General features: G+C 41.7%; 1 protein-coding gene across 2 annotated transcripts; it reads left to right on the top strand.

The window, feature by feature from the left end:
• Positions 1-6,735: 6,735 nt before the first annotated feature.
• Positions 6,736-26,190, top strand: CUNH21orf91 (chromosome unknown C21orf91 homolog). Of its 2 annotated transcripts, none has more exons than XM_050331577.1 (5): positions 6,736-6,863; positions 7,269-7,398; positions 20,362-20,877; positions 24,044-24,106; positions 25,152-26,190. In XM_050331577.1, the coding sequence occupies exons 2-5, from the start codon at positions 7,275-7,277 to the stop codon at positions 25,310-25,312; spliced, it is 864 nt and encodes a 287-aa protein (XP_050187534.1). In that variant the 5' UTR covers positions 6,736-6,863; positions 7,269-7,274; the 3' UTR covers positions 25,313-26,190. The 2 variants fall into 2 exon arrangements, with proteins under 2 accessions (XP_050187534.1, XP_050187535.1); XM_050331578.1 differs by lacking the exon at positions 6,736-6,863 and adding an exon at positions 6,870-6,888.
• The last annotated feature ends 375 nt before the right edge of the window (positions 26,191-26,565 follow it).

The following is a 26,565-nucleotide window of genomic DNA, read 5'->3' as shown; positions in this document are numbered from 1 at the left end:
TTTTCACAAAACTTTTACTCAAGCAACATGAGACTGCAAACTCGAGATGGTTTACAGAAGAACACAGTTTGGCAGTCGTAAGGCTTGTTAACAACTGCATAAGTGTTTGTAATAAAAGGAAGACTGGAGTTTTTAGGCTGCAAAAATACAAGTAGAACAATTGGATAAATAGTGTTGGTGAAGAGAGTGGAGGATACAGAGCACGATGACTGCACTTTACGTGTTCAGCTCTGAGCAACAGCTCCAGGCAACAATGCAGAAATAAGTCTTGGGCGAGTTAACAGCACAAACTAATTCCTTTAAAGTTTGTGAGGAACTTCCAGCAAAGGAGGAGGTACTTTGTAAAAAGGCCAAAGGTGATTCTGTGAGAAACACACTAATGAGACAGTGAAGACCAGTGTTACTGACAGAGTATGTGGGGGCTGGTGCTCAACACGACAATAAAGCTGAGTCAGTGCAGAGCCAATTGATCAGAACCTTTGAAGAGGACAATGAGTTTGCCTTTCATGCTGATGAACCGGAAAGCCAGAAGGGAGGCATAGACATTGTGTCAGCAAGGAAGATAATCCTCACAGTGCAGTTCTGAATGAGCTCTCGGAGAACACTGTGGAAGTCGCAGGAGACGCAGAGAGAAGCTGGTAGTAGCTGAGGTGTGAAGTGACAGGGACGCTGACACAGGCAACAAGGCTGGATTTCTCAATTGACATGTAGGAAGAAACAAGGTACTATAGGCGCATTCTTCATGTATAACTCCAGAGAGGCTGCAAGCAGTATTCAATTTAAAGGCCTAAATGACTGAAAGGGCAGTGCAGCTTTTACAGGAAAAAAAAGGGAGAAAGAGAGGTTTGTGACAGAAAAAAACAGGATCTGAATGTGCCGTGCCAAGTATAAACTGTCCTCAGGGAGGTGGGGAAAAGGTACTGATTTTAACAGGGTGTGAAAAGACAGGCCAGCAATAGAGATGGAGAGTTGTGAATCACCAGAATTTATATGAGTCAACGCCAAGTTCCTGGATAAGAGAACTAGAGACAGGGCTCACAGCTGTGAGGACTTCGGGGGATGTATTACAGATCCTGTTTAAAAGCTGATTAGCAAGAATCAGATGCTTTAAGAAAAATAGCCAAGAATTAGAAGGCGCGTTGGACAAAACACAAAAGCCAATATGAAATCGTGATTTTGGACATGATGGGATGACTTGCACTGTCAGACAATACAGAGAAGTCAAGGGAGAATAAGGTCGATTAGGAGCGCTGAGATTTGGGCAGGAGGAAAGCATGCTCAGTTTGGGACAACACTTTGTATGATGTATGTAGACATCCACAACTTCTGTAGCTTGTTTGATGATCAAGAAAGAAAATGAGGCTGTGCCAGAAACAAGGCTGTGGCAGCAGACAACGCATTCCATTAGCCTTGAAAGAACAAGTGTAAAGAGCTTTAAGGAGCATTGTTGACCATTAAAGGAGCAAGAGGCATTGTAAAAGATATATTAAATCTATGGATGAAAAAGGAATGCACAAACACTGTTTAGAAATTAAGTGTTATTTCATCATTACAATTAATCAATGAGATCTTGGTAGGATTAAGAAATCTTGAGTGCATTCTGGATTAAGAAATCTTGTGTGTGTTCTGAATAGAAAATCAGGATAAGCTACTTACTGGAAAGTCTTTCACCAGAATATGAAGGCAGAGAAGTCACTCCCTTCCTCTTTCTCCCATTCATGACTTGTTTGAATACTCACATACTGATCTATCACATCTCTGATCCACTGCAGCCAGCAACCTGCTATAAGCCTTTGTTTATAGGACACAAATTGTTGGTGCTCCGCCCTTGTGTGCTGTGATTCAGGAGTAATTTTAGGTTGGCTCAGCTTCCTTCATTTTGTGGCCTATTAGATTTGTTTTTCTAACCTGAAAAAATACAGGGCATGACTTTCCACAGAATATTTTTTCACACTAGCTCAGTATTTAATTTCAGGGGCCAATCATGAAGCCAAAAAACAGTGAGTAATCCATCCTTTTCTAGCTGCTTTACTGAAATTACATCTGTGAATTAGACCAGTAGTAAGCTTTTAAAATTTTCCTTAGCAGTATCTCTTCAAGTCTGGTGCTGAGTTGTCCTCTGAGTTCGAGGAACAGCCTTACACCTCCTGTCATTGATAAATGAACAAAACCAAACTTCCACAGGAGAGGATCTCAGTTTGATGAAGGCACACAATTCAGTGAGTGTGAGAAGAAAAAGAAGGTAGAAGAGCTAAAGTCTAGTGGTGTGCCACAGCACAGACAGGACTGCTCAGAAAGATGCAGTGGAGAAACTGTGTGGTTTCATATGGCAGAACAGGAGGGACATGCAGGAAAGGGGCAGGAGAAAAACACAAGAGGATGAAGAGAAAAACAGAAGAAGGCAGGAGAGGAAAGACTAAGGCTGTTTTTACCCACGTATTCATGCAGTTGGCTTAAATTGGCTCTTGACACTTCTCACTTGAAGGTGTGGGCAACCATGCAGTGAACTGGACAGAAATCTGACTGATGCTGGTTACTTTTCAGCATAGAGTACAAAAAATAAATTAAAAAAACAGGGTGAAAAATGGATAGAAGCAGGGAATATTCCAGCTGGCACTGCTGCCAAAAAGAGAATCATGGGATCATAGCCTGGATGGAAGATACAGCAAAGGGAGCAGATAAAGGAACAGGTCTGGGAGCAAGAGATAAAACTGGTGGGTACATGAAGTTTGATGTAATTTCAGACTGTTGGAAGGTCATTCCCACCTCAAAAACCCTTGCATCAAATCTAGAAATGATATAGCTGAACATACTGGACGTTTCAACAAGCTGATCAAGACAGGTTTTGATTTTTCTTTTTAATTTTGTTTTCTTTTCTTTTGTATCACCTCAGTGACTCATTTCACCTTGCAGCAGCCATAGGATCATCAGATCCAACCAAAAGGAAACGGCAGGAGAGAGAAAATGGAACTACCTCTTTTCAATTAGGTTTTATGCCACCAACTAAGGGCAGTAAGACCACTCAATAAAGATTTCAAACAGTACATTATAGCAATGGCTGCCTACTGAGTGAAGCTGAAAGAGGACTGGGAGAGTAAGAAGAGACGACAGGTCACAAAATAGAGGAGGGGTTACAGGATAGGGGATACAGTAAATTATTCCTGTCTTTCAGGTGTGAAAGGCGAAATAAACTAGGAAAGGTTAGAGCAAGCGGGAACAAAAAATCTGTTAAAAAAAAAGGACAGCAACAAGTTAAAGAAACTATGAAAAAAAAATCTTAATACAAAAAAATGCAGAAGAGTTGGAGAAAATACATGTATTTATTGGCTGTAGACAAAGGAATATGAAGATCTGCCAGAGTGTCTGAAAAAGCCTCAGTCGTCTGACCTACCGAGGGGAAAAATATCCCCAAGCCCAGGAGAGAGCAGGAGGAAGAAAGTAGAGAGGGAAGAGAAAGAAGTCAGGTTGATTTCAACGTTACTTTTTAGACATTTTCATGTTGGCAGACCTACTTCACCTAGACTGAGTTTCTAATTCAAAATTTTTATCAAACTTCTCTCATTTCCTGGGTCTCCTTTAATATATACATGGAAACCAACACAGATTTCAGCAGTGCCAATACTATTTGTGATCTCCACTGGGGATCTCCACTGCAGTATTTTTGAAAACACCCAAGAAACCCCACCTCTCCCTACACTCCTGTTTGACACTGTATTTGCCAGTAAAAATGCCTTTTAGCTTTAGAACCCCTAAATGTTTTCCTCAGGAAACTGGAATTAAGTATGCCCGTAAAACACTGCCACAAACTTTCATTTCTAACATTTAGGTATTTGGAGTGGAGACCCTGATGAAGCTCCAGCCATGATTTCATGGTACAGCGCTCAGAGTACTCATTTTCATCTGTACATTACCCCTTCAGCTGCCTTCCCACCAACGGGAAGGGCTGCACTGTGAAGTAGTGTGAATTGATCTGAGGTAGAATTAACACTCTTTCTTTAAACCAGCGATCCAGTCCCTTGTGTCGTCTAACACACACTGAAACACAGAGAAAAAACAGTGTGGGAACATTATCAAGCAGCTGGGGGAAGGTGAAGCACTGGGAATTACTGAAACATGATCACTGCCAAAGCCTCCCTATAAAAAAAAAAAAAAAATGTAAACTCAGTAGGGAAAAAGAAACATAGATTTGTTCGCTACTAAAATAATTTTCCAGTGTAAGTAAACTGTTAGCTAGAATAACATTCACTGATGAACCAAGGGCCTTGGGAGGAAATGCGTATGTATGCCTACATATAAACCACACCACAGGCAGCAGTAAAGATTTTAAAATCTTTACCTCAGTATTTGCTAGGATTTTTCATAAATTTGCGCCTGAAACATTAGTTCTCCTTCACTATTTTTACTGCAAAGACTTCTATACTTTAGAGCAATATTTGACAAGAAAAGAAGCTCAGTTACAGAGAGACATAGTCTCCCACATGTAATTTATTAACAAGATTCATGACTTTTTTGCCCTTGGATTTCACAGCAGCTGCTGCTGCACTGTGGCAATAGGCTGTTGAGACTCAATAGACATCAGATTCTGGAGGGGAAAATACTTCAATAATTATAGATTTTATAAACCTCTACCATCATTTGTCCAGTCTCTCTGTTTTCAAATCTTCCACCCCAGGCTGACACCTTTTTTCTGTCTTAATACTGCATCTGCAATGAAGTCAAGGTGCTGCTCCTTTGCCACCCTTCATATATATCAAAAGAGTAGATGATGAGGGGACAAAGAAATGCAATCCCATTCTCACCCTGTGGTAGAAACAGTTTGAGGAAGTTTTCAAGGAGCTTTGGGATTAAATACACTCCATCATCCCCAACAGAAGCAAATCTAAAGTCAACTCACTACCTAAGAGCTGTAAAGGATGGTTCCGTAGCACAGTCTGGGATTTCTTTTTTCATAGAATCATTGAATGGTTTGGGTTGGAAGGGATCTCAAAGACAATCTCATTCGAACCCCCCTGCCATGGGCAGAGACACCTTCCACTAGATGAGGTTGCTCAGAGCTCCATCCAGCCTGACCTTGAACATTGCCACAGACAGGGTATCCACAGCTTCTCTGGGCAACCTGTGCCAGGGCCTCACCACTCTCACAGTAAAGAATTTCCTCCTAATACCTAATCTAAAACTACTCTCTGTCAGTTTGAAGCCATTCTCCCCTGTCCTGTCACATGCTCTTGTAAATAGTCTCTCTCCATCTTTCTTGTAGGCTCCCTTCAGGTACAGAAAGGCTGCAATTAGGTCATCTCAAAGCCTTATTTTCTCTAGGATGAACAATCCCAATTCTCTCAGCCTTTCCTCATAGCAGAGCTGCTCCATCCCTCTGATCATCTTGGTGGCCTCGTCTGGACTCGCTCCAACAGGTCCATGTCCTTCCTGTGCTGGGACCCCAGAGCTGGAGGCAGCACTGCAGGTGGGGTCTCACCAGAGCAGAGCAGAGGGGCAGAATCCCTCCTCCCCTGCTGCCCACACTGCTTTGGATGCAGCCCAGGACACGGGGGGTTTCTGGGCTCCCAGTGCACATGGCTGGGTCATGTCCAGCCTCTCACCCACCAGCACCCCCAAGTCTTTTCTCGGCAGAGTTGCTCTGGATTTGTTCATCCCCCAGCCTGGATTGATACCGGGAGTTTCCTCAACCCAGACGCAGCACCTTGCACTTGGTGTTGCTCATGAGATTCCCATGGTCCCACTTCTCAAACTTGTCCAGTCCCTCTGGATGGCATTCCATCCTTTTCTTTTTGACAAAATTCAAGAAAACGCCACAAGAAAACACAATGAAAGAAACAACCAGAGCAGCAGAGGCATGTTTTGACTGAGGAGGTTCTAGAAGATTACTTAGGTCTCCCATAAATAACCCCACTTTGACATGGAGGAATGTGCCGTACGTAATTTCCATCAGTTGCGGAAATTCTCCAGATGATACAACCGGTCTCTTTCCAGTGGTGCCAGCCAACAGGACAAAAGGCAACGGGCAGAAACTGATGCACAGGAAGTTCCACCTAAACACGAGGAACAACTTTAGTGTGCAGTCACCATGCACTGGAACAGATTGCCCAGAGAGGGTGTGGAGTCTCCCTCACTGGAGGTATTCCAGAACCCTCTGGACACAACCCTGTGCCGTGTGCTCTGGGATGACCCTGCTGGAGCACGGAGAATGGACCGAGTAGTCCACTGTGGTTCCTTCCAATTTGAGCCATTCTGTGATCCTGTGACCAGTTGGGATTTATGTGCGAGGCGCAAGCAGAGACCTGGCTGGGTTTGGCTTTACGGCTTTCCATTCCCGAATGGAATCGATATTCCGCCATTCTGCGCTTTTTTTTTTTTTTTTTTTTTTTTTTTTGGCACTCCTAACAAAACCTAATCACCCGGGATCCCAGGGATCCCTTGCCTTACACACGACCAGCTAATTAAGTGTAAACATACGCTGGGGAACCCGCGGTAAAGAACCCCTATCGCGACAGAGGCAGCCCCGCGACAGCGCCCGCCCGCCCACCTTCCCCTCGCACACGCCCCGCCCGCGCGGGAGAGCCCAAGCGCTGCGGGCGGGGGGAGCGCGGCCGCTCCGCGCCGCCGTGCCCGCCCGGAGAGTCGGCAAAGCCTGATCCCCTCGCTGCTCCCGCCTCGCCGTCCCGCTCCGCTCCGCTCCGGGGCGATCCCGGCCGCCGAGGGGAGGCGGGGAGAGGCCGCGGGGCCCGCGGGCCCCCCCCGCGCCATTGGGGCCGTGGTGGCGTCCGGAAGCGGCGGGCGGTGCCCGGCGCCCGGAGCGGCGGCGGCGGCGCGGGCGGACAAAGCGGAGCTCGGCCGGGGCGGGGGCGGTGAGCGGGCACGGAGCGGGGGGCGGTGAGCGGTGAGCGGGCACGGAGCGGGGGGCAGGAGAGGGGTAGGATGAGGGGTAGGGCTCGGGACAGGGATAGGGTACAGCTGGGGCTGCCGCGGGGCTGGCGGTGGCGGAGCGTCCGCGCCGCGGGAGGGAGGCAGCGATGGTGGAGCTGCGTGGGAGAAGGACGGGACGGGACGGGACGGGGCAGTCCCCGGGGGAAGGGAGGGGGAAGGCTCGGTCCGTGCCGTGCGGCCTGGCCTCAGTTTCTCCGAAGGGAAAACTTTGCCGGGACGCTCCCGCCCTCTCTCCGCCCGGGGGGGCCCGGCGGGGGCTGATCCCGGGGCGGCTCCCGGGATGGCTCCCGGGATAACGATGCCGTCCCTTGCCGCCCCCTCCGCAGGGCACTATGAACGAGGAGCAGTTCGTGAGCATCGACCTGGACGATGACAACGTGTGCAGTGTGTGCAAGCTGGGCACCGAGAAGGAGACGCTCTCCTTCTGCCACGTCTGCTTCGAGCTCAACATCGAAGGTGAGGAGCTAAAGGGGATCCCCCCTGTGCCTTTCCCGAGCACCGCGCCGGGCTCGGGGCTGAGCGCTGGCAGAGCTGCTCTGAAAGCTCTCATCTAGTCTTAGCTGTGAAAACGTGTAGCTGTAGAAAGTTTTCCTGCTGGCCAAACTAGGTTGTTTTTTCGCTCATCTCCGCTAAAGGTGAGTGCTCGCCTGCTCTGGCGCCTGCTTCTCCTGATGTGGAGGTGAGCCCCCCTTCCCAGAGCCTTTGAAATGCACGTGTGTTAATATCATCATTCGGTGTTAGATCTCTGATGTTAAGTTTCCGACCTTTATTCAGGGGGATTGTTCAACACTTAGAGGGTGTCTATGTATAAAACTAGCTTAAGATGCAAATTTTAAAGCATAATCGTTTGGGTGGTGTTAGAAGCAAATCAGTGTTTCACTTTCATTAGAAGTACTGAGAGTATTATTTCCTTTTGCTTTCATACGATGTGTAATAATATGTGTAATATGATAGAACTGGGTTCATTGTCACAGCTTCTTAAAGTCTGCAAATTGTAAAGCAGGAATTTTGTCCGTGTTTTAAAAGACTAATTGTGTAAAACCATTTTCTTTTTAAAATAGTATTTTTAGAATTTGAAACCTTGTTTTGCTAGAGAATTTACCCATTTCGTTGCTCTTCATGCATGAATGAACAGTAGATTACCTATTTCCCTTTTTTTAAGTCAAATAAGGGTTTGTGGGTTTTTTGCTTGACTTTGGGGAAACAGAGTAATTTGTTCCAGTTATATAGAGTGGTCTTCACCAATTGTACGTGGTAGTGATTACCTAAAGGGATTTATGTGGGTGTGGGACAATTAAATATGATCTCAGCAGTGTTATGTGATTAGTCCCATTTCTTGATGACATTTTTGTTTCTAGAAGAGGCAGTGTATTTCAATCTGAACAATACTTTGATACTTCAGTAATAATTGGAATGCATTCTGGTTTTGTTTAGAAGAGACGTGCTTGTGTACTTGCGCTTTCTGTTAAAACTCGAGAGCAGCTGTCCTATCCTAACACAACCTGTCAGTCTGAGTTTTCTTACTGCTTTAAAATATTTAGACTGCTCAGTGTGGAGTGAAGATGTTTCTCTCTGTAGGCTTTAAAAACATATTGACACGATGAGAATTAGGTACTTCCACTACATTCTGAATCTGGTTTTGGTTTGAAAGTGCTGAAAGAGATAAAACAGAACACGTTAAAAAAAATGCTGGACGGTTCCTGTGCTCTGTTGAGATAAGCTGTGGATTTGTTGAAGTTACTTATTATGACTTTTACAAAATGATCATGTGTTTTAGGGGGAACAGCTCTTTTTTTTTTTCCCTCTAAATAGCCTTGAAATAGGAAAGACTTAATCTGTGCAGCAGACTACTTTACATAATCTTCTACATTTTCAGTTAATTTTGAAAGGAGACTACTTGAACAGAATAGTGATGAAAGCTTCCCTGAAATTACATGGACCACAATATTCCTAATCTCTTATTTTGCATAGTGAAAGAAAAGTATTCATATTTTTGATCCCTGTAGCATCAAAATACCTCAATTTCTGATAACCTGTGTCCTTTGTGCCATTTTGAAGAGGTGTACTGTCACTACTTATAGGGACAGGAGGCTTAAAGGTGACAGAGGCTGTGTCAGTGACTTTATAAAGAATCATTATAAGACTTTGTAGCTGAACTACTGCATGAGCCAGCTCTTTACCACACCTACAGTCACATTTCCCCGCTTTTGACATATCTCTGCATTCCTGTATTTTCTTGTGACAAAGACTGATTTTGATACATCTAAAGTAACAGTCTTTTGGCAGCCATGGATAATTCACTAATGCAGAATGTTACACTGTATGTTTTCATACTGACCTCCTGCTTAGGTTTTACTGAAGTTCAGATGCATCACAACATAGCTCCCGTTAAACAGAATCAGCTGTATGTTGTATCAGCTCTGTAGATGTGTTATCCCCCACTTACAAATGTCATTCTCACTCATAGCTTGCCTTTTAATTTAACGTCATATGTAAAAATCTAAGCAATTAAAACCCATGCATATATAGTTAAGTAATTCAGGAAATTAAATAGGCTATTCTAAAAAGATACTCATGCAGCAGCTAGGACAGGCTTGCTCATTTTTGGTGTGGATGTCCATGTGGAACTGCTCCCTCAGAGAAGCAGGAAATAGCTGCTGTTCCAGAGCAGGCAGGCTATTAGTCACAGCTCAGCATCTTGCAGGATGCTTGAGTACTCCCACTGTTTGCAGCACCCTGTTAACTTCCATGTGTTAAGTGCTGTCTGATTTAATTGGAATGTACAGCACCTCTTCCATCTTCCCTGACCATGCAGTCAGCACTAGGAGGTGGGTCACGATGGAAGGGAGCACTAGAGGTGTGTAATGCAAGGGCAAGCAGTGGGCTTAGGCAGTGTTAGGTTTCCAGTTGGACTCAATGATCCTAAAGGTCTTTTCCAAGCAAAATAATTCTGATTCATGAGTCTGTGTATGAAGGTTTCCCAGTTTCCTTTTTTAGAAGGGCATCATATTCTAATGCTTTAGCGAAAGTGATGAGAACAATTCCGTTTCCCTTCACGGCAGCATCTGATTGCTTAAAGCTTTATATGGCAAATCCTGTGCTCAGAACTGATCCAGCCTAGGGCTTAACCATCTGAACCCCCCTCTGAAGCGGTCTTTTACAAATTTATGTGAACAAAACACTACAAAAATGTAATTTACTTTGCTGCAATTAATTACAGTGTCGTTTAGTGCTGGTGGATCTTTGTGTCTTCTGGCATCTGTGGGTTCAACAGCTGTCCAGGTTTGCTTGTGTCTCAGTGGTGATGTTGTTGATTGTCTTGGGTCAGTAAGAGGAGTAATTAGAAGTGAGGTACTTGGAGACCATCCTCGTCTGTAATAGTGACTCAACAGACTTCTTCCTGGGTCAGCACTGTGACACAACTCAGCCTGTACCTTCCTGGCATTGAGGTGTTCATTTGTAACCTTTATTATGTTTGGGCAGTAGCTTTGTAATGATACATAAGTGGTGGGGGGGAAATCAAGTTGCTCTTCTAGTCCTTTGTAGAGAATACTGCTGTACAGGAAGCTTAGTCTGTGGTCTGTCTTAATGCAGTAACTGCTGAGTTTCTGAATGAGGAAGTCAGTTACTGTGTCATAAAACCTTTATATTTTTTTATAAGGTATCAGGTCTCCATCATGAGTTTTTTAGTGTTAGATTTTTAGTCTGTTAGTGAATTAAAATGATGGCTTAGCCTAAAATGTGATTATACTTCTTACTGAGTTCAGGTAATTCACAGAAACTGCTGGTTTGAGAGCAATTTGGAGATCAGCTGTGGTGTCTGTCCCAGAATTTATTTAGGAGGGATGTATAAGGATTATAGGATCTGTTTCTCTAAAGCTGATGGAAAGAGTGGTAGCAAAGGGAGAAGAAAAGGGAACATGGACATAAGGAATAGCTAAAGGCAGGATGCAGGTTTAAACTTTCCTCTTTTATATGTCATCAACTTTTCTTGAACAAGGAAAGAGCAACATTCTCAGCGAAGTTCAGAAGTGCTGATTTTCAGTCTAAAACGAGTGGGGGAAGTGTTTTCTCTGGAAAGGACAGTATTTTTTTCCCTGTTGCCCTGGCTCATCCAGCTCACTGAGTTTGAGGATTCATGCTCAGGGAAGCTGACTGGACTAAGCCACTCATAAATACTTCTATTACCAAAGTAGCTTTTGTGTCTGAAGGATCATTGTCAGTTGATTTAACACAGCAGAATACTAATGTGCTTCTTAAAGTTTAAAATATGCAAAGTACTAACATATGAAATACTGAACATTTTGAGAAGTGAAGCTGATTCTGTCTGGTGTCTTTAAATTTCCAGAAGGGGCTTAGAATATCCTGAGTGGTGTGGATCTGCTGGAGTTTGAGGTTGGCTTTTACTTGCCTTGTGCAGGTGAACACCAGAGATTGTGTATTGTTTGTTTTTCCAAGTAGGTGTAGTAATACAGTAGTAATCAGTGGACTGAAACAGGAAACGTTTTGAATTCATTTGTGACTAGTTTGCATAAGCCAGGAAATCATGTGTTGTGTGTTAGCTGGGACAAAGTTCTTCATTTTAATTTCATTAGAATATAAGGAAATTATTAACTGAACTCTCATAGCAGAGAGAGACTACTAACAACAGATCTGCAGTTGTACCTGGAGAGCAGGGGGAAATACATGGACACTCAAAAATATGTACATGTGTATGTGTAAGAACGGTCTGTAAATGGATATATCAACAAAACAAAATCCTCTGCCTGAATATGGTGTCCCTACAAGCTGCTCTGAAACTCCAGTTATAGAGGGTTTCCAAGTTGTGGATGCGCCATCCCTGGAAGCGTTCAGGTCAAGATCAGGTTGGACTGGGGCTCTGAGCACCCTGGTCTGGCAGGAGGTGTCCAGAGGGGTTCGATCTTTGAGGTCCCTTCCAACCCAAACCATTCCGGGATTCTTCGTGACTGTCTATCCTGTGTCTCACGGCACACACAGAGGCAGCAGTTGTGGTGCCTGTGGTGCTGCTTAGAGGCGTTCAGGTTTTTGTCATAATATATCTATAAACCTGGGCTTATACTGGTATTTCTTGATGCAGAATTATTTAAAAATCCAAGTTTCCTCACATTCAAGGGCTGTAACAGAGACAGACTGTAATAGAAGTGGAAAACGTCATTGTTTGAGCTGTTTTTCACTCTTTTGCTTATCTGGTGCTGCTTAACTACAATAACATCTTGGAGAATGCTGGCTGACAAGCAAACTGGCTTGCTTCCATCTCTGCTTAGAGTTGAACAGCTGAATAGCAAATGACAGTTCCTGTCACAGGTCTTGTAATATAACATGTAGTAGTAGTACTGGGTATCTGTTCCCCTGGTTTATGTTGAGACAGTCACATTTCCATGGCCCTTTAAAGTTCTATAGACTCAGCATTTGAGGCAAATTCAGCATCAGGTTGGTGCATCCCAGTCTCCAGGCTGAGCCAGAGATGTTATAAACAAATCTGTCTTATCACATGGATCACATGGCTTTTTTTTTTTTTTTTGAGGTCTATAAAAGCTTGTGTAATATCTTCATTCTGTGTTCTCTGTGTTCATCTCAAAAAAAGAGAGAGTGGGGGGGAGGGAACTCAGTTGTTAAGAGCTGTAAACACTCAAATTTCACTTTTTTTCCTTTTTACACCCTACAGAAGAATATCTCACTGAAATAACATGGGTTGTAAGGTGTAGCTGAGAGAATTGTAAACTGCTGGTTTAATTCTGTTCCAGAATATTACACATTCTTATTTTTTCAGTGTTAATGAAATGATAACCAGTAAAACAGATTATCTTGGCAATAAAACCTGAAAAATTCCATCTGTCCTTTAGGCTAGACAGATGAGAACTTATTTCAAGGTAGTGTTTGCAGCCCAGGGATATGACTCATTTCTACAAACTTGAATGGACTTGTGGAACTAGCTACAGTTTCCAGTAAAGCGCTTAACTACAAATTCAAGTCCAAACATGGTTGGAGATGTTATTCTTAGTCTTCCAAGTGCTGTGCAAGTACCACTGAGTAATGTGGAGCTGTGTGGCTAGTTCTGAAAGTACATTTTTGCCTTCTTTGTCTGTGAATCTGGGAGGTTTCTGCATGCAAACAAGGTAATTGAGCAGCTGTTATAACATACAGAAATACTGGCTCATGCTTACACTCTCTTCTAGGTTAGTTTAACTGTTTTGTTTTTTTAATGAAATATGAGACATTTTTAACACATGTTCTGTAATCAGAATGTATTGCTTTGTCTAATATGGAAGAAAACGCTTTTCTCAGATAGCAAACTAGTTTATAAAGAACGTGATTTTTTAAAACATGTTTAAAGGGCCAACTGAATCTCTGTTCTGTCTTAGATGTCTCTGCTATGTGCTAAAATACAAATGAGCTGATAGAAATGAAGTGAGAGACTTGTGTGCATGCTTGATCTATGGAATGTAGTGGCTTTATCATATGAGAGCAAGGAGAGAACTTCCATTTATGAACAAGATAATATCTAGTCTTTATGAAGTGTCTGGTTTTGGAAGTTAATGAATGGCATTGGCATTTTCCTTCCAGCCAGTCTAATAAGTCATAAGATTTAACTCTCAAATGAAATTGTGCGTATACACTTAAAAATAGCAGTTGGCTTTTAGTCTTGTCTGGCAGGTACACTGGAGATATGTCTCTAATGATACTGTTTTTCAGTGTTGGTAGAATTGCACAACTGAAGAGTATCCGTTTTCCCCACTCCTTGTCATTTAGAAGTGTGGATGACTTGCTGTCTTAGGTCATCATGGACTGCTTTTTATTTAATGTATCTTGAACAGGTCTTGGAATCTGCTTTTCTAAGAACCCCCCTCTTTCAGCACTCTTGCTGAGCAGACTAATATGCAGCAGTGGCTTAAGATAGACAAACATGAACATTTAATGTCTTCTGCAGCAGACAGTGAAACGCTTCACGTCTTGGCTCCGCACACAAGGTAAACCAAACTTGAGCTCATCTGATTTTTGTGTTCCTGGTGGACACTAGCAGATGTTCAGGAGCTGTTCCATGAGCTGGCTGAACATCCCTGTTTACAGAGGGTTGCACTGAGGTGGACAGCTGAGGGGAGCAGCAGCTGCAACATTTCACAACACGTAGTGAAAGCTGGGGCTCAAAGCAAGCAGCCAGAGACAAGCACTGCACAAGGGCACTTCCCTACTTACAGGATTAAAGGAAAAAAGATCAGTGTCTGTCACAAATCTTTCTGGAGTTAACTGTTTAGAATGAGGAGAATTGTGCCTGAGAAGCATTTCTTCACTGGCTATGAAGGCAAGTCTCCACAAGTAGCTAAAACTGTAGGCGTATCTTTTTCTAATTGTTCTGACTTAAACAGGTAATTTCCCCCGTGTTGCTGGTGCTGTACAAAGCTGTGTTGTGAAGTGCAGCCACTCCCCTTTGTCTGTCCTTATTAACCACGTGTACCTTACCCATTTATGGAGCTGTGTGTGCAGTGGGCACCAGCATTATACTGAGAAGGCAGCTTTACTTTTCCTTTCTCTGTGGTCAGGTGTAAATCTTACCCATAAAGTATTTGTAAATTCTTTAAAGGGGCTGTAATTAATTAATCTCGTAGTACAAACTTATAATTGGCTATTCATTGTCTAGAAGTGTTCTTTTTAATTTTAGTTCACTCCATCTTAAATTCAGGGGTTTTTTTCCACTTGAGCTGCTCAAGCTAAGGTTATTCACCATTGCAAAAACAATTATTTTCTAGCATTATGTTAGAAATTGCTAAGAAGGGAATACAGGCTTTCTTTAATGTTATTTCCAACTGATGGGGCTGAAAGACCAAATAAGAAGTTTTTTTTTTAAAGAGAATAGCAAACAAATAAAAAAAAAACCAGTGTTGTGTTGTAGATAAATAAGCACGCTAATGATCACTGATTTATTTTTTCTGTGAAAACATTTGTGTAGGGATGTGAAGTATTCAAGAACAGTCCTTTTAGATTGGATTTGGTTATTATTATAATCTCGAAATAAGATGACTGTACTAGCCAGCTTTATATAAATGTGAGCAAACGTTTCAGTTTAGTTCTGTATCTTTATCATGGAGAAGGGTTATACATGGTTCTCAATGAATCAGTTGCATAGGCAGAAATAAAGTCTTTGTAGGTTTCTTCCCCTCAAAAAAAAAAAAAAAAAAAAACCACCAAACCCCCCCAAAATTTTAATATGATGGAAACTCATTTACTTTCAAGTACAAATTCTTCAAAGCAGGGTAGAATTTATTGAGATGTGTTTACACACCTGGTTATATGGTAAATATTCTCCCTGCTCTCTGCTACTTTACAGGTATGAATAATTAGAACTTACAAAAATGTGTACTAAATTGCCTGATTGCTGGTCATTCATTTACAAAATTGCTTCACAGGAGTGGATTAGGACACATGTTGACTTTCTACTTTGCAAAGCTTAGAAATTGAAATTGTCAGTTTTGGGGTTTTTTTGACCTAAATATTGGGTACTTAAAGAGGAAGTGCTGTTCTACAAGTCAACATACAAAAATATTGCTGAGTGAAGTGAGATATTCTTCTTTCATCTAGGACAAATGGGTTACTAGAATCAGAAGCAAATAGGGGGTAGTAAGCACTTATATTGTTTTATGATTTATCTGGAGGTTTGACATCAGCCTGTGAATCTTGTTCATTTGAGGAGTGATATCTGGCATGAGCTTGTTTCCTAATAGCATTTGCTGTCTTAGTTAGACATGGTCTTCTAGATGATAATGAATTTTGCTGGATTTTTTTTCCCCCCTGTGTTTTCTAATCTGGATGGTTGTGGGCTTTTTGTTGCTTTTTGAGTAGGTCTTTTTCCTTCTCTGAAAAAATAAATATGAAGGGTAGGGCATACTTGGATATAGTCTGCAATCCTGTTCTTGGAAAGTAAGAGAAGGAGCAAATGTCGACATAACTGTAAACGTGGTGGGGGAGGGGGGAAAGTGCTAATGGTTGTATGATTGTGGACTTGAAGAACCAGACAAAAAATAAAGTTTGAGGTGGATATCAGCAAACAGGAATGTTGAGGTGGAACTGAAACCCTCTGAAAGTGCCTGGAAATGACAGCAGCTGTTCATCAAAATTATAGTATTGCTTCTTGTATTGTAACAGAAGTCTTACCGTGCTTTATTCATCTCTCTCTGTGTATAGTGCTGAATAAAGGAATGAGTGTTCTAAAACTGCATCCTCTTTATATATCACTTGATCCACACCACTTTGCCAGCTGGAGGCATTTTCTGCAGTTGTGATGAAGGGAAAGATGTGAAATAATCTGAGTGGGGTATGAAGTCTTTACCAAAAAGAAATGGACATCTTTTCTGCCTCATAAAGCTGATGGTATTGCCCACAACAGAAGGGTTTGTTTCAAAGGATCGTAGCCTTACTTGCTTTAATACTGGTGCATGATTGCTGTTTGTGCTGGCGCAGCAGCTGCTCTCGGTGCTCAGCTCTTCCAGAAGGTTGTGGCTGATGTTATTTGTGTTCTCTGGGTAGGAAAGGACTAATTGTCACCTTAGGACAAAAGAGAGATTGACTGACATTTTTTTTTTTATTTTTGGGGCGGGGGGGTGTTACAGTAGAAATCCAAACCAGTTATGTGAAAGCTGAAGCAGATCTGTTAACAGTTCTGTACAAGTGTTCAGTTCCTTACTCTATTGAAGAATATTTAGATGAGACCCTTCTGGGGTTTTTTCAGTGCAGTAAGAGAAGGGGAAGAGTGTAAATTCTGGTCAGAAGGGTTGTGTGTGTATTCTTGTACACTGGAAGTGTTTTGCAATAACCTTCTCTGTGTTCAGAAATAGGGACGTTAATGCCAATATGTGGCATATAAATGCAAAGATTAGACTCTTGAAGCAATGTGTTCTTTTTCTTCTCTAATAATTGCTAATCTCAGGCACTCAATATTACTGAGTTCTGATAAAATAGATTTCTTTGAGCAGCATGCCTCTGGAGTGGGAACTCTTAAAAGATAAATTTGTCAGAAAGACAGACTTGAGTAACCTTGAGCTTATGACTTGGACGTAAAATTCAGATGGGGCTTTATAAAGTCATGCTGCACTTGTTCTTTCTCTTGTGTAACAAATTGTGTGTTGGCTGTTTTGTGTGGTTTCACACTCTGTTCCTATTGGACGAGTAGCATTTGTTCTCATTGAAATCATGAGGCAGCCTCAAAGGAATTTCTGGTTTTTAAGTGATACTGCAGTATTTTGTCATTTGTTGTGCAGGTGGTTTTTTTTGTGATTGCCCCAGCAGCAATGGTGTGTATGCTTACAGATATGTAGCCTGGCCTGCTTCCTCAGATGTGCCAGGCTGAGCTCCTGACTGTGAGAGCCTAGGCCTGTGGAACCAGCTCTAGAAGCACTTCATTAAACTTGTAATTACTTTTTTTTTCCTGTTTTTAATAGAAATAGGGCAGATTCCCCAGATCTTCAAATATACTTACTTCAGACAGGATTACCCTGTCCTGTGATCAGAAGACGTTAGGTTCATTCATTCTCCTTACGGTCAGATGTTTAGGTGGGTTCCTGAGCATTACTGAATAGAAAGTTTGTGCAAAATGTGGTTTTCAGCCAGTCTGCTGATGTTTTTCTGTAAGTAAAAGAAAACACTATGAGCAGCAGCAGTGAAGAATGCTGAAGAATCACTTGGGTAAAACAAATAACGTTGAACAAATCACTCTGGGTCTGTAGGGTTTGCAGTGTCCTGAATATATTTGCCTTATAACTTCTCCTGACAATGTTTGCTCTCCCTTGATGTCTTAAAGATTTAATGTTTCCAGCATGCTACTTGGGTTAAGCAGACTTGCTCTATTTAAATAGTGCTGATAAGTCATGAAAACAAATTACTTGTCTTTCCTTGTTTTCATTAGAAATGTTTATTTGGAGTTTTTTAAGCATCTGTAAATATAGAGAGGGAAAATAGCATTGCAAGTAGGCAGCAGATCATGTAGAGCTTGAGAAAAGTTAGTGAATGTGTGTTTCCTGAAAGAGGTTGAAGACTATTTTGAGGTGCAAAGTGAGAATCTTGACTGTGCCTGGTGAAGGCATCCTCTGTCTCTGTACTTTGCTTCAGAACTTCCTCCTTAAAAGGTGCCTCTGGTTAATATGTGGGTTTTGTTTTTTCTAATAGTTATCTCATGAACTGAAGGAACATCTGTTTTCATGACCTTTTTTCCCCTGCTACCAAGAACAAAATAAATTCCACTGCTGTTCTCTTTCATTTTCCACTCTTTTAGACATTTTGCTCTGTAAATTGTGTATGCTCTTAGAAACTCAACCGGAACAATAATGCACTCGAGTTTCAGAGCTGCCCAAGCACTGGAAAATCAGCAATTTATAATGGCTGATTCCAGTGTTTGACCTCCCCAACTTCAAGCACCAGTTACCAGAGAAATGATCAAAACGAAGTGCTTGGATTTGTTTTCATTAGTTTTGTGTTAAGAATTTTACCTTTATAGCTTAGTTGTGAGAGTACTTTGGGATTCTGTGCCATTTGATAACTTAAAAAGACAGTGTATCATTTGGTAATCATTTGGGATCACAGGCTTAAAGTTTACCTGGAGAATTTCAGAGGGAAAGTCAGATATAACTGAGAATTGTAACATGCAGCTTTCTGTTAATTGCTCATTAGTGTCTCGGTTGTCAGCTTTTCTTACCTGTTGCATTTAATGGTTTTTATTTTAATAGTCTTTGATGTGCTTAAAGGTAAAATGGCTGCAGCTTAGTTGGTGTTGCCTAATTTCAAAGATCAAATTACATTATCAAATGTAATGGTTTAAATACTCTGGCATTGAACAGGTTCAGCCAGTGGTTCACACGTATGTTATTGTTATTCACATTGAGGACCTTGACTGATAGAATTGGTTTCATTATATTGGGAACCTCCCAAGTAGCATACTGGTTATTGGGATAAATGTCAAGCTGCTCAATACTCTGGGCATGGATTCTGAATCTACTGTGTAGGTGAATCTGGAGAAAAATAAATATCCACTGAAGTTGCAGAAAGTAATTTTGTACTGGGGTACTATTAACTTTTTGAAATAGTCATTTCTCATACCATCTGTGTTCGCTCACCAACTGTAGATCTTCACAGATTGTGTTCCTTTTTAAAAGTGTCAATCACTATCAGTTACTTTGAGGTTTAAGTTACCTGCTGTAGCTATTTGAATAGTCCTTGAAGGAGGACAAGCAAAGAGGAGAATAAACATCCATCTTAGATGATGTGGTTTAACCCCAGCCAGCAAATCAGCCTCACACAGCTGCTCACTCACTTCCTCCCCCCCCACAGTGGGATGGGGGAGAGAATCGCAACCCGTGGGTTGAGATAAAGACAAGTTTCACAGGGAAAGCAAAAGCTGCTCACACAAGCAAAGCAAAAACAGAAATTCATTCAGTGCTTCCCATGGGCAGGCAGGTGTTCAGCCATCCCCAGGAGAGCAGGGCCCCGTCACGCGTGACGGTGACTTGGGAAGACAAATGCCATCACTCCAAACAGTCCTCCCTTCCTCCTCCTCCTCCCTGCTTTATATGCTGAGCATGACACCATATGGTGTGGAATGTCCCTTGGGTCAGTTGGGATCAGCTGTCCCAGCTGTGTCTCTTCCCAGCTCCTTGTGCACCCCCATCCCTCTCAGGGTGATGTGCGAGGCAAAAAAGGCCTTGACTATTTCTGTCTGCTCAGCAATAGTGAAAACATTGTTTTCAGCAGAAATCCAAAGCACAGCCCCATACTAGACTGTGATGAAAATTAACTCTATCCCAGCCCAAACTGGCACACATGAAATGAATTTCAGGACAGTTTAACGTTGGCAAACATCGACAGTAGTAGAACTTGCTTCTGTAGCCAGGCTGCAGGCTTGTACCAGTGCAAAATAATAACCTATGACTGAAATCTGAATTATGTTTGGCCACTTTGATGAGACAAGCCCGCACCCTGCAGTATTGTTTGAGCAGATGGCTCATAACATTATGCATAGGAGATGGGAGCATGTATGAGTGCTGTCAAAATGCTCTTCAGTATCATTCTGTAGAACTTGCTGATACACAGTTGGGTTTATTCTGCTTCTACAGCTTATACACTTGTGTGTAGGGGTGATGCAGTGTGAGTTAGCAGTTTGCTTCATCTGTGTTGCCATCCAAGAGGCACATGCTGAAGTCCTGCACTGGAGATTATGTTGTGCAGAACACTTTGTGTGCGGAGGACTCGAGACTGAGTGGAACTTCAAAAATTTTAAACTACAAGATAACCTTGTTTGCTTCAGTGATAAGTCTGTTAGTAGGAAAGCGTCACTTACGTTTTTGTTTTCTTGGTTGCTTATGAGTAAAGATTTTAAAAAATCAGCTGAGTAGATGGTATTTTGTTGTGTCTTTACAGGAGTACCAAAGTCGGACCTTCTACATACAAGATCTTTAAGGGGGCACAGAGACTGCTTTGAAAAATTCCACTTAATAGCAAATCAGGACTGTCCACGATCAAAGCTCTCCAAAAGTCCATATGCAGAAGTAAAAAATATCTTGAGCAAAAAGATTAACTGGATCATACAGTACGCACAAAACAAGGATATAGACTCTGATTCTGAAAGTTCAAAAACCTCCCAACACCAGCTTTTTAGCTTCAGACATCAGACTGATAGAAAATTACTGCCACAGTTTGACTCCCCAGTACCTAGATACTCTGCAAAATGGATAGATGGGAAATCTGGAGGCATCTCAAGCTGCTCACAAACTCTTCTGGAACAAAGAGAATCCCCTGATTTCAGACTCGGTGCTACCTTCTGTTGCAGCAGCGTTTTGTGGTCTAAACACAACCAAGTCCAGAAAGCTGAAAAAGCTGAAGGTGATTCACTTGCCAGTGTTCGTAGGAGGCATCCTCAATACAGCAAGGAGGAACGTGAGTATTTATCTATTTACACCCATCCTAGCAAGCAAGGGCATTCTTTTGTGACCACTTAATGTCCCCACGGGTCATTGATTCTCATCCTGAAATCCAGGAGTTAAAATCTGTGAAGAAAAAGGCTATATGGCTAAGCAAATAGTGTGGAGGGTTTGGTTGGTGTTTTAATTTTCCTCTTCGCTCTACCCCAGTGTCATATAGGACATGTCTAATTTATGTTAAAAAAATCACTTCAGTATGTCATTCCTGGGAGTTGCACAGCCCTGCCTGTGGAGGTAACTCAGCTCCTACAAATCTCTCTCTCTTATTAAACTTGTGTGGTGCCCTAAGTTACATTTTAGAGAGAGCTGCCCTAAGCAGCAGGGAAATTAGAGGTCAGGTAGCAGAGCAGACCTGTGAAACAACATAAAAAGTGAAACATTCTTAATAGTAGCAGACTTTCCTTGTGCATTTTGCTGGATTTTTTTTCCTTCTCTTTATTGAGCACAGGAAAATAGGAAGGCCCTTGTGCCAACCATGTCCTGTTAAGGGCTGTTGCAGTAGACCTGAGCGATCTTCTGATGACCTTGGTGATATTGAAAATAACAGAGAATAAGTTTTCCTGTTAGTTAAGAAGAAGATGACTAGAAGAAATCTTTAGGAAAATTTGGATATTTTAGTGTTTCTGGAATCAGCCTGCATGAAATGTGTTAGGACTAGAATCCTACACATATCTGCAGTTAACATCCTTATTTTAGAACAGTATTTGGTCCTAAACTGGAGTGCATCCACTCTTACTTTTGTAGATGAGGAGAGTAATTGGAGAGGGTTTCTGAATTTCAAAAGACCTGAGAAAGAAAACAAAAACACTGGTAAAATAGTCTGTTGAAAAACAAGGTAATAATGGAATTTGGAATGTCAGAAGACAGTGAGAACAGGTAGTGTAAAAAGTTGGAATTAGCTTCTTAAGGCTCCCGTCTTTTTAACAAACTGACAAATCTGTCCTTGCAAAGTTGAGTCATTTCTCATTCTTTATGAAAGGAGCTTACTTAACTGCTGTATGGTGTGTCATGTTGCATTTGTAGTGAATGAGTAACCTTGAAGCCATAAATCAAAGCAGATACACTGTGCTGTTTGACCACCTGTCTGCTGGAGTCATAAATTGGGATTGCATAAATCAGGACAGCAGTTAACAGAGGAATTATGAAAGCTTGACCTGCTTTATGGGGTTGTCTGACTGAAGTTAGTGACTTGGAATTTATCTCTCCGATTTTTGATTTTGGGACGGGGGGATGTAAAGCTGCTTTGAGCACAATAACAGGGTTTTTTTCTTTCTGTTATGACTGCATAATGCACTTTACCTTCAAAAGACATTCATTTGGAGACTCTATGATTATATAAAATTTATATGTTGAAGGAAAACTTAGTCATACTGCCAGAATGAGGTACCTTCTTATTGCTGTAGTGACATAGTCACTGTAGTGACGTAGTTGTCTACTAAAGAAAAAAAAAAGAAGGTTAATGTAACTGTAAATAGCTTGGCCATTATTTCTAAGATTTGCCTGAGCTATGGATAGAATAATGTTTTATTTAAATTTAGCGTTCTGTTCCTTTTCCCCTTTTCCTTAAGTGTCAGAATAATGTGACATGAAACAGTCCTGTCCCCAAACACACACATGAAATGTGTGAACTGGCCTGTCTGCTAGCTGATAAAGTGTTGATGAAAATAATGAAGAAATGGGAAGTAACATCCTATCACTGGGTGTAAAAGGCGGGCAGGGGAATGAATTTTTAGCTGTCAATTAGTATAGTAAATTCTGTCAGGGTTTTTGTGGAGTGTAAAGGGTGGTAAGATGTGAGAAAGGACTTCTCAGTTGCATTGATAGCTGAAGGAGCACCATTGTGCCTGGCTGATGGAAGAGAAAGGTGAATCTGTTTCACTCTGAACTGGGATTATGTCTTGAGTACCAAGTAGGCTGTTCTACTGCCATCCTCTTTGGTTTGGCAGTACTGTCAGCAAGTTAACATCCCACAACTGCAAGCTGTGAGAAAGTTTGAAAAAGAAGGCTTAGGATAATCAAATAATCCTGTGGGTAGGTAAAGCCCATCTTTTTCAGAATTTTAAGCTTTAAATTTGCCACATAGAAACCTTTTGCACTGGGAAATCTCAGAAAAAAAAAAAGCTGCAGTATAGGTTTTTCTCAAGTATGCAGCGAGAGCTTTGCTAAGCTGAAGCAGAAACAGCTCAGCTGAAGTGTAAACCCAGTATTTTAAAATTACAAGGTCTTAAAACCTGTTTGAGTGCCCTGTATCCCCCTGTGGTGTTCAGGATTGTCACTTTCCACTGTGCTGCCAAGGGCATCTCAGCAGCAGGCCTGGCTCCACCTGTGCCCACCACTGTAGGGTTGAGGGAGTTCTAGGAAATAGGCCAGTGCTCCCCTGCTTGCTGCTGTTGATCAAGGGCAGTGTAGAATTCTTTCACAGCTTCCCTCCTTTGAGGCTTAGTATGTATTTTCTACGAGGATGATCAATGCACACAACCTGAGATACAGAAGGGCTTTTGAATGATGCAGAGGATCTTTTAATTTTCACCAGGGGCACAGAAGGAAACCTCTGTTTTTATATGCTGGTCTTTGTTTGTCACTGAGGTACTCAGTGGAAACTGTGTATGTTATTCTTGTGTGCATAAAGCACAGAGCTTGACAACTAAAACAGGTATCCATGTGCTGAATATTCTGTCAGAGGCTGCTTCCTGCAGGCTTGCAAACATGGCAGAAGTGACCTTGGAATTGTCCACTTGCCCACATTTAAACAGATGTGTTTGCAGGGGTTCCACTGGGGAAATCCTGTTTTGTGGTCTAAGGAAGGTGAAGCATTTAAATGTGTCAGGCAATTCTGGTACTGGATCTAATTCTGGATTCTACTTTTCTGAGGGCTCAAATTGCCACCTTTTTGACATTGAAGAGGGGGCTTTCCTATGGATTAAATTCTTGTCTATCCAACATTAAAAAGGGAACTTTCAAACTTTCCACAAATGACAGATAAATAATGTTGCTTCTTGACTTACTGCCACACATCTGATGATTATTAGGATGCCAGTAGGAGAAAACTTTAGAAAATAGGAGTCTGCTTAGGGATGCTTATGTGACTTTGGTAGTTGTAATAACAGATTTTATTGTTGCAGTGACTACAATGACTCCAGGAGAGTTAAAGCAACTTAATGAAAAACTGCTCAAGCAAATCCAGGGTGAGAATTTTTCAATACTTCTTGGTTTGGGTTTGTGTTGCATTGCAATAAAATAAGTCTGGTTTAAAAAAAGAAATTCTGATTACCTTCCTATCAGTTAAGTTTTGAACTGAAGTCTTTTGTTTCATGTGGCAATGTGATATATAGAGATTTATGGGTGCTTTTATTGTTTAACCTGCTTTGGTGTTGCAAACTGGCATGGTATTTTCTTTAAGATTTTGACTGGAATCATAGAATTGTTAAGGTTAGGAAAGACTCTTAAGGTTATCGAGTCCAGCCATTAACCCAGCACTGACAAGTCCTCCACTAAACTGTGTGCCACATCTATGTCTTTTAAATACCTCCAGGAATGGTGACTCTACCGCTGCCCTGGGCACCCTGTTCCAGTGCTAGACAACCTTTCCATTGAGGAATGTTTCTTAATAACCAATCTAAACTATCCCTAGTGTAATGTGAGGTCATTTCCCCTTGTCCTGTCACTTGTTACCTGGCAGAAGAGGTTGACTCCCACCTGACTACACCTTCCTTACAGGTGGTTGTAGAGAGAAAAAAGGTCCCACCTGACCCTCCTTTTCTCCAGGCTAAACACCCCCAGCTCCCTCAGCTGCTCCTCATAGGACTTGGTGCTCCAGGTCCTCCCCAGCTCTGTTGCCCTTCTCTGGACATGCCTGAGCACCTCAATGTCTCTCTTGGAGTGCGGGGCCCAAAAGTGGACACAAGATTTGAGGTGTGGCCTCTCCAGTGCTGAGTACAGAGGGACTGTCACTGCCCTGGTCCTGCTGGCCACACTATTGCTGATACAGCCAGAGTCAGCTTTGTTTTGAGCTATGAACTGATCCACCTTGGCTCAGGTTGCCTCAAACTGGAACCTAGTGATGCTGTTCAGTTCCCAATCCATGCAAAGCTGCGCTGGAACCAGAAAAAGCAGCGTCCTTGTTCATGAGCCTGCTGAAATGTCTGTGCCTCTTTCCTAGGGTTGTGTGTCACTCCTTAACTCTGTGACAGTGCAGGGAGCGGGTGCATTAACCTGATGATGTTCTTGCAGATGTGTTTGAAGAGCTGACGCAGCAAGTCCAGGAGAAGGACTCCCTGGCCTCTGAGCTCAACGTGCGTCACATCGCGATCGAGCAGCTGCTCAAGAACTACTCCAAACTGCCGTGTCTGCAGATGGGCCGAGCGGGGATGAAATCCAACGTCCCCATATAAAGGGATGCAGCTTCTATCCCCCTGTAAAGCCAACTGTCCCTGACACCTTCGGTAACCATTTTAAGTACGGCTGCACAGGTATTTAGAGGCTTGTGAGAAAACTTGGGCAGCTTTCTCTTTGCATTCATAATCCATGAGAAGTCTTATTCCACTTTGTTTTTAACAAAAAAAGGGCAAATATTTTAGGTATTAAAATCCACTGTAATAAGGTTTATTCACACTTGGGGATTATTATTTTTTTTTCCCATAACTACGCATGAACCTTGAAATTAATTCTGTGTTTTGTTTATAATAGAATTGTTTCCAGCAAAGAATGACCTGAAGCTTGTAAACCTGCCTCCTTCATACAGAGGAAAAAATAAAAATTTGAGTGTTTAGATCAGGTCTGATCATGTTACATCCAAGAGAGCTTTAAGGGGAGAACAGTATTAATGAAACTCATGTTTTCTTATTTATTATGAGCAATATTTTATTATTGAAATTTTATACTAAATAAATATCACTATTTTAGGTACTTTTCCAGATCTCTTTATAAAATGTCTGACTTATTCTGTGTAACGTTTATGCCTTGTGTATGATTGTTTATCCTTTTTCAGGTCTGTATCTTTCATGATACAATTTTAAAAAGTATTGTTTCCCAAAGAGATGAATTTCACGTGTTAAAAAGCTCTAGTGGTGTATCACTTATTTTTATCAGCTTTATAACTGAAGGATTTGGTTCATGAGATGTTTTAAAAAAAGCACAGCACTTCCTTTAAATTTACAAAAAAATACATACTTTGATTTTAATGCATTGAAGTTGAAGTTGTTTTATATGTGTAAAATTTTCAATGCTGAAAAATTACTTTGACGAAACTCAATAAATTTGTAATACTACACTGCCTTGTTATGATTTCTTTATTAAGTTGGGTCAGACTGTGATAAAATGTTTTAATTTTGAAATGTAAGTAGTAATGATACATTATAAAACAGAACAGCCTCTGCTTTTCGTAACTTCTATCATTCTGCTATGACAGGAAATCCTCATCTTTGCCAAAAATTTTGCAGAGCTGCGTTTGAGTAACTGAACGTTGCTGAGTTGCACTGGAAAAGTCAGGGGGAGGGTAGGAGGGTTGAAGATACACATATACACACACACAAAAGTTAAAATCTTTATGCCTTTAGCTCTTTATGTGAAAACAGGGGGTAACTTACATAGCTGAGCTGAAGGAGTGAGTAGCATGAAGAAGGAGTAGGTTTGATTGTAAAATAAA

Source organism: Myiozetetes cayanensis, unplaced genomic scaffold (genome assembly GCF_022539395.1).
Source record: "Myiozetetes cayanensis isolate MyiCay16 unplaced genomic scaffold, myiCay2020 scf5-8, whole genome shotgun sequence".
In the NCBI taxonomy this organism is placed as follows: Eukaryota; Metazoa; Chordata; class Aves; order Passeriformes; family Tyrannidae; genus Myiozetetes; species Myiozetetes cayanensis.
The sequence above is the reverse complement of the archived record's forward strand: the minus strand, read 5'-3'. Positions and strand labels throughout refer to the sequence as shown.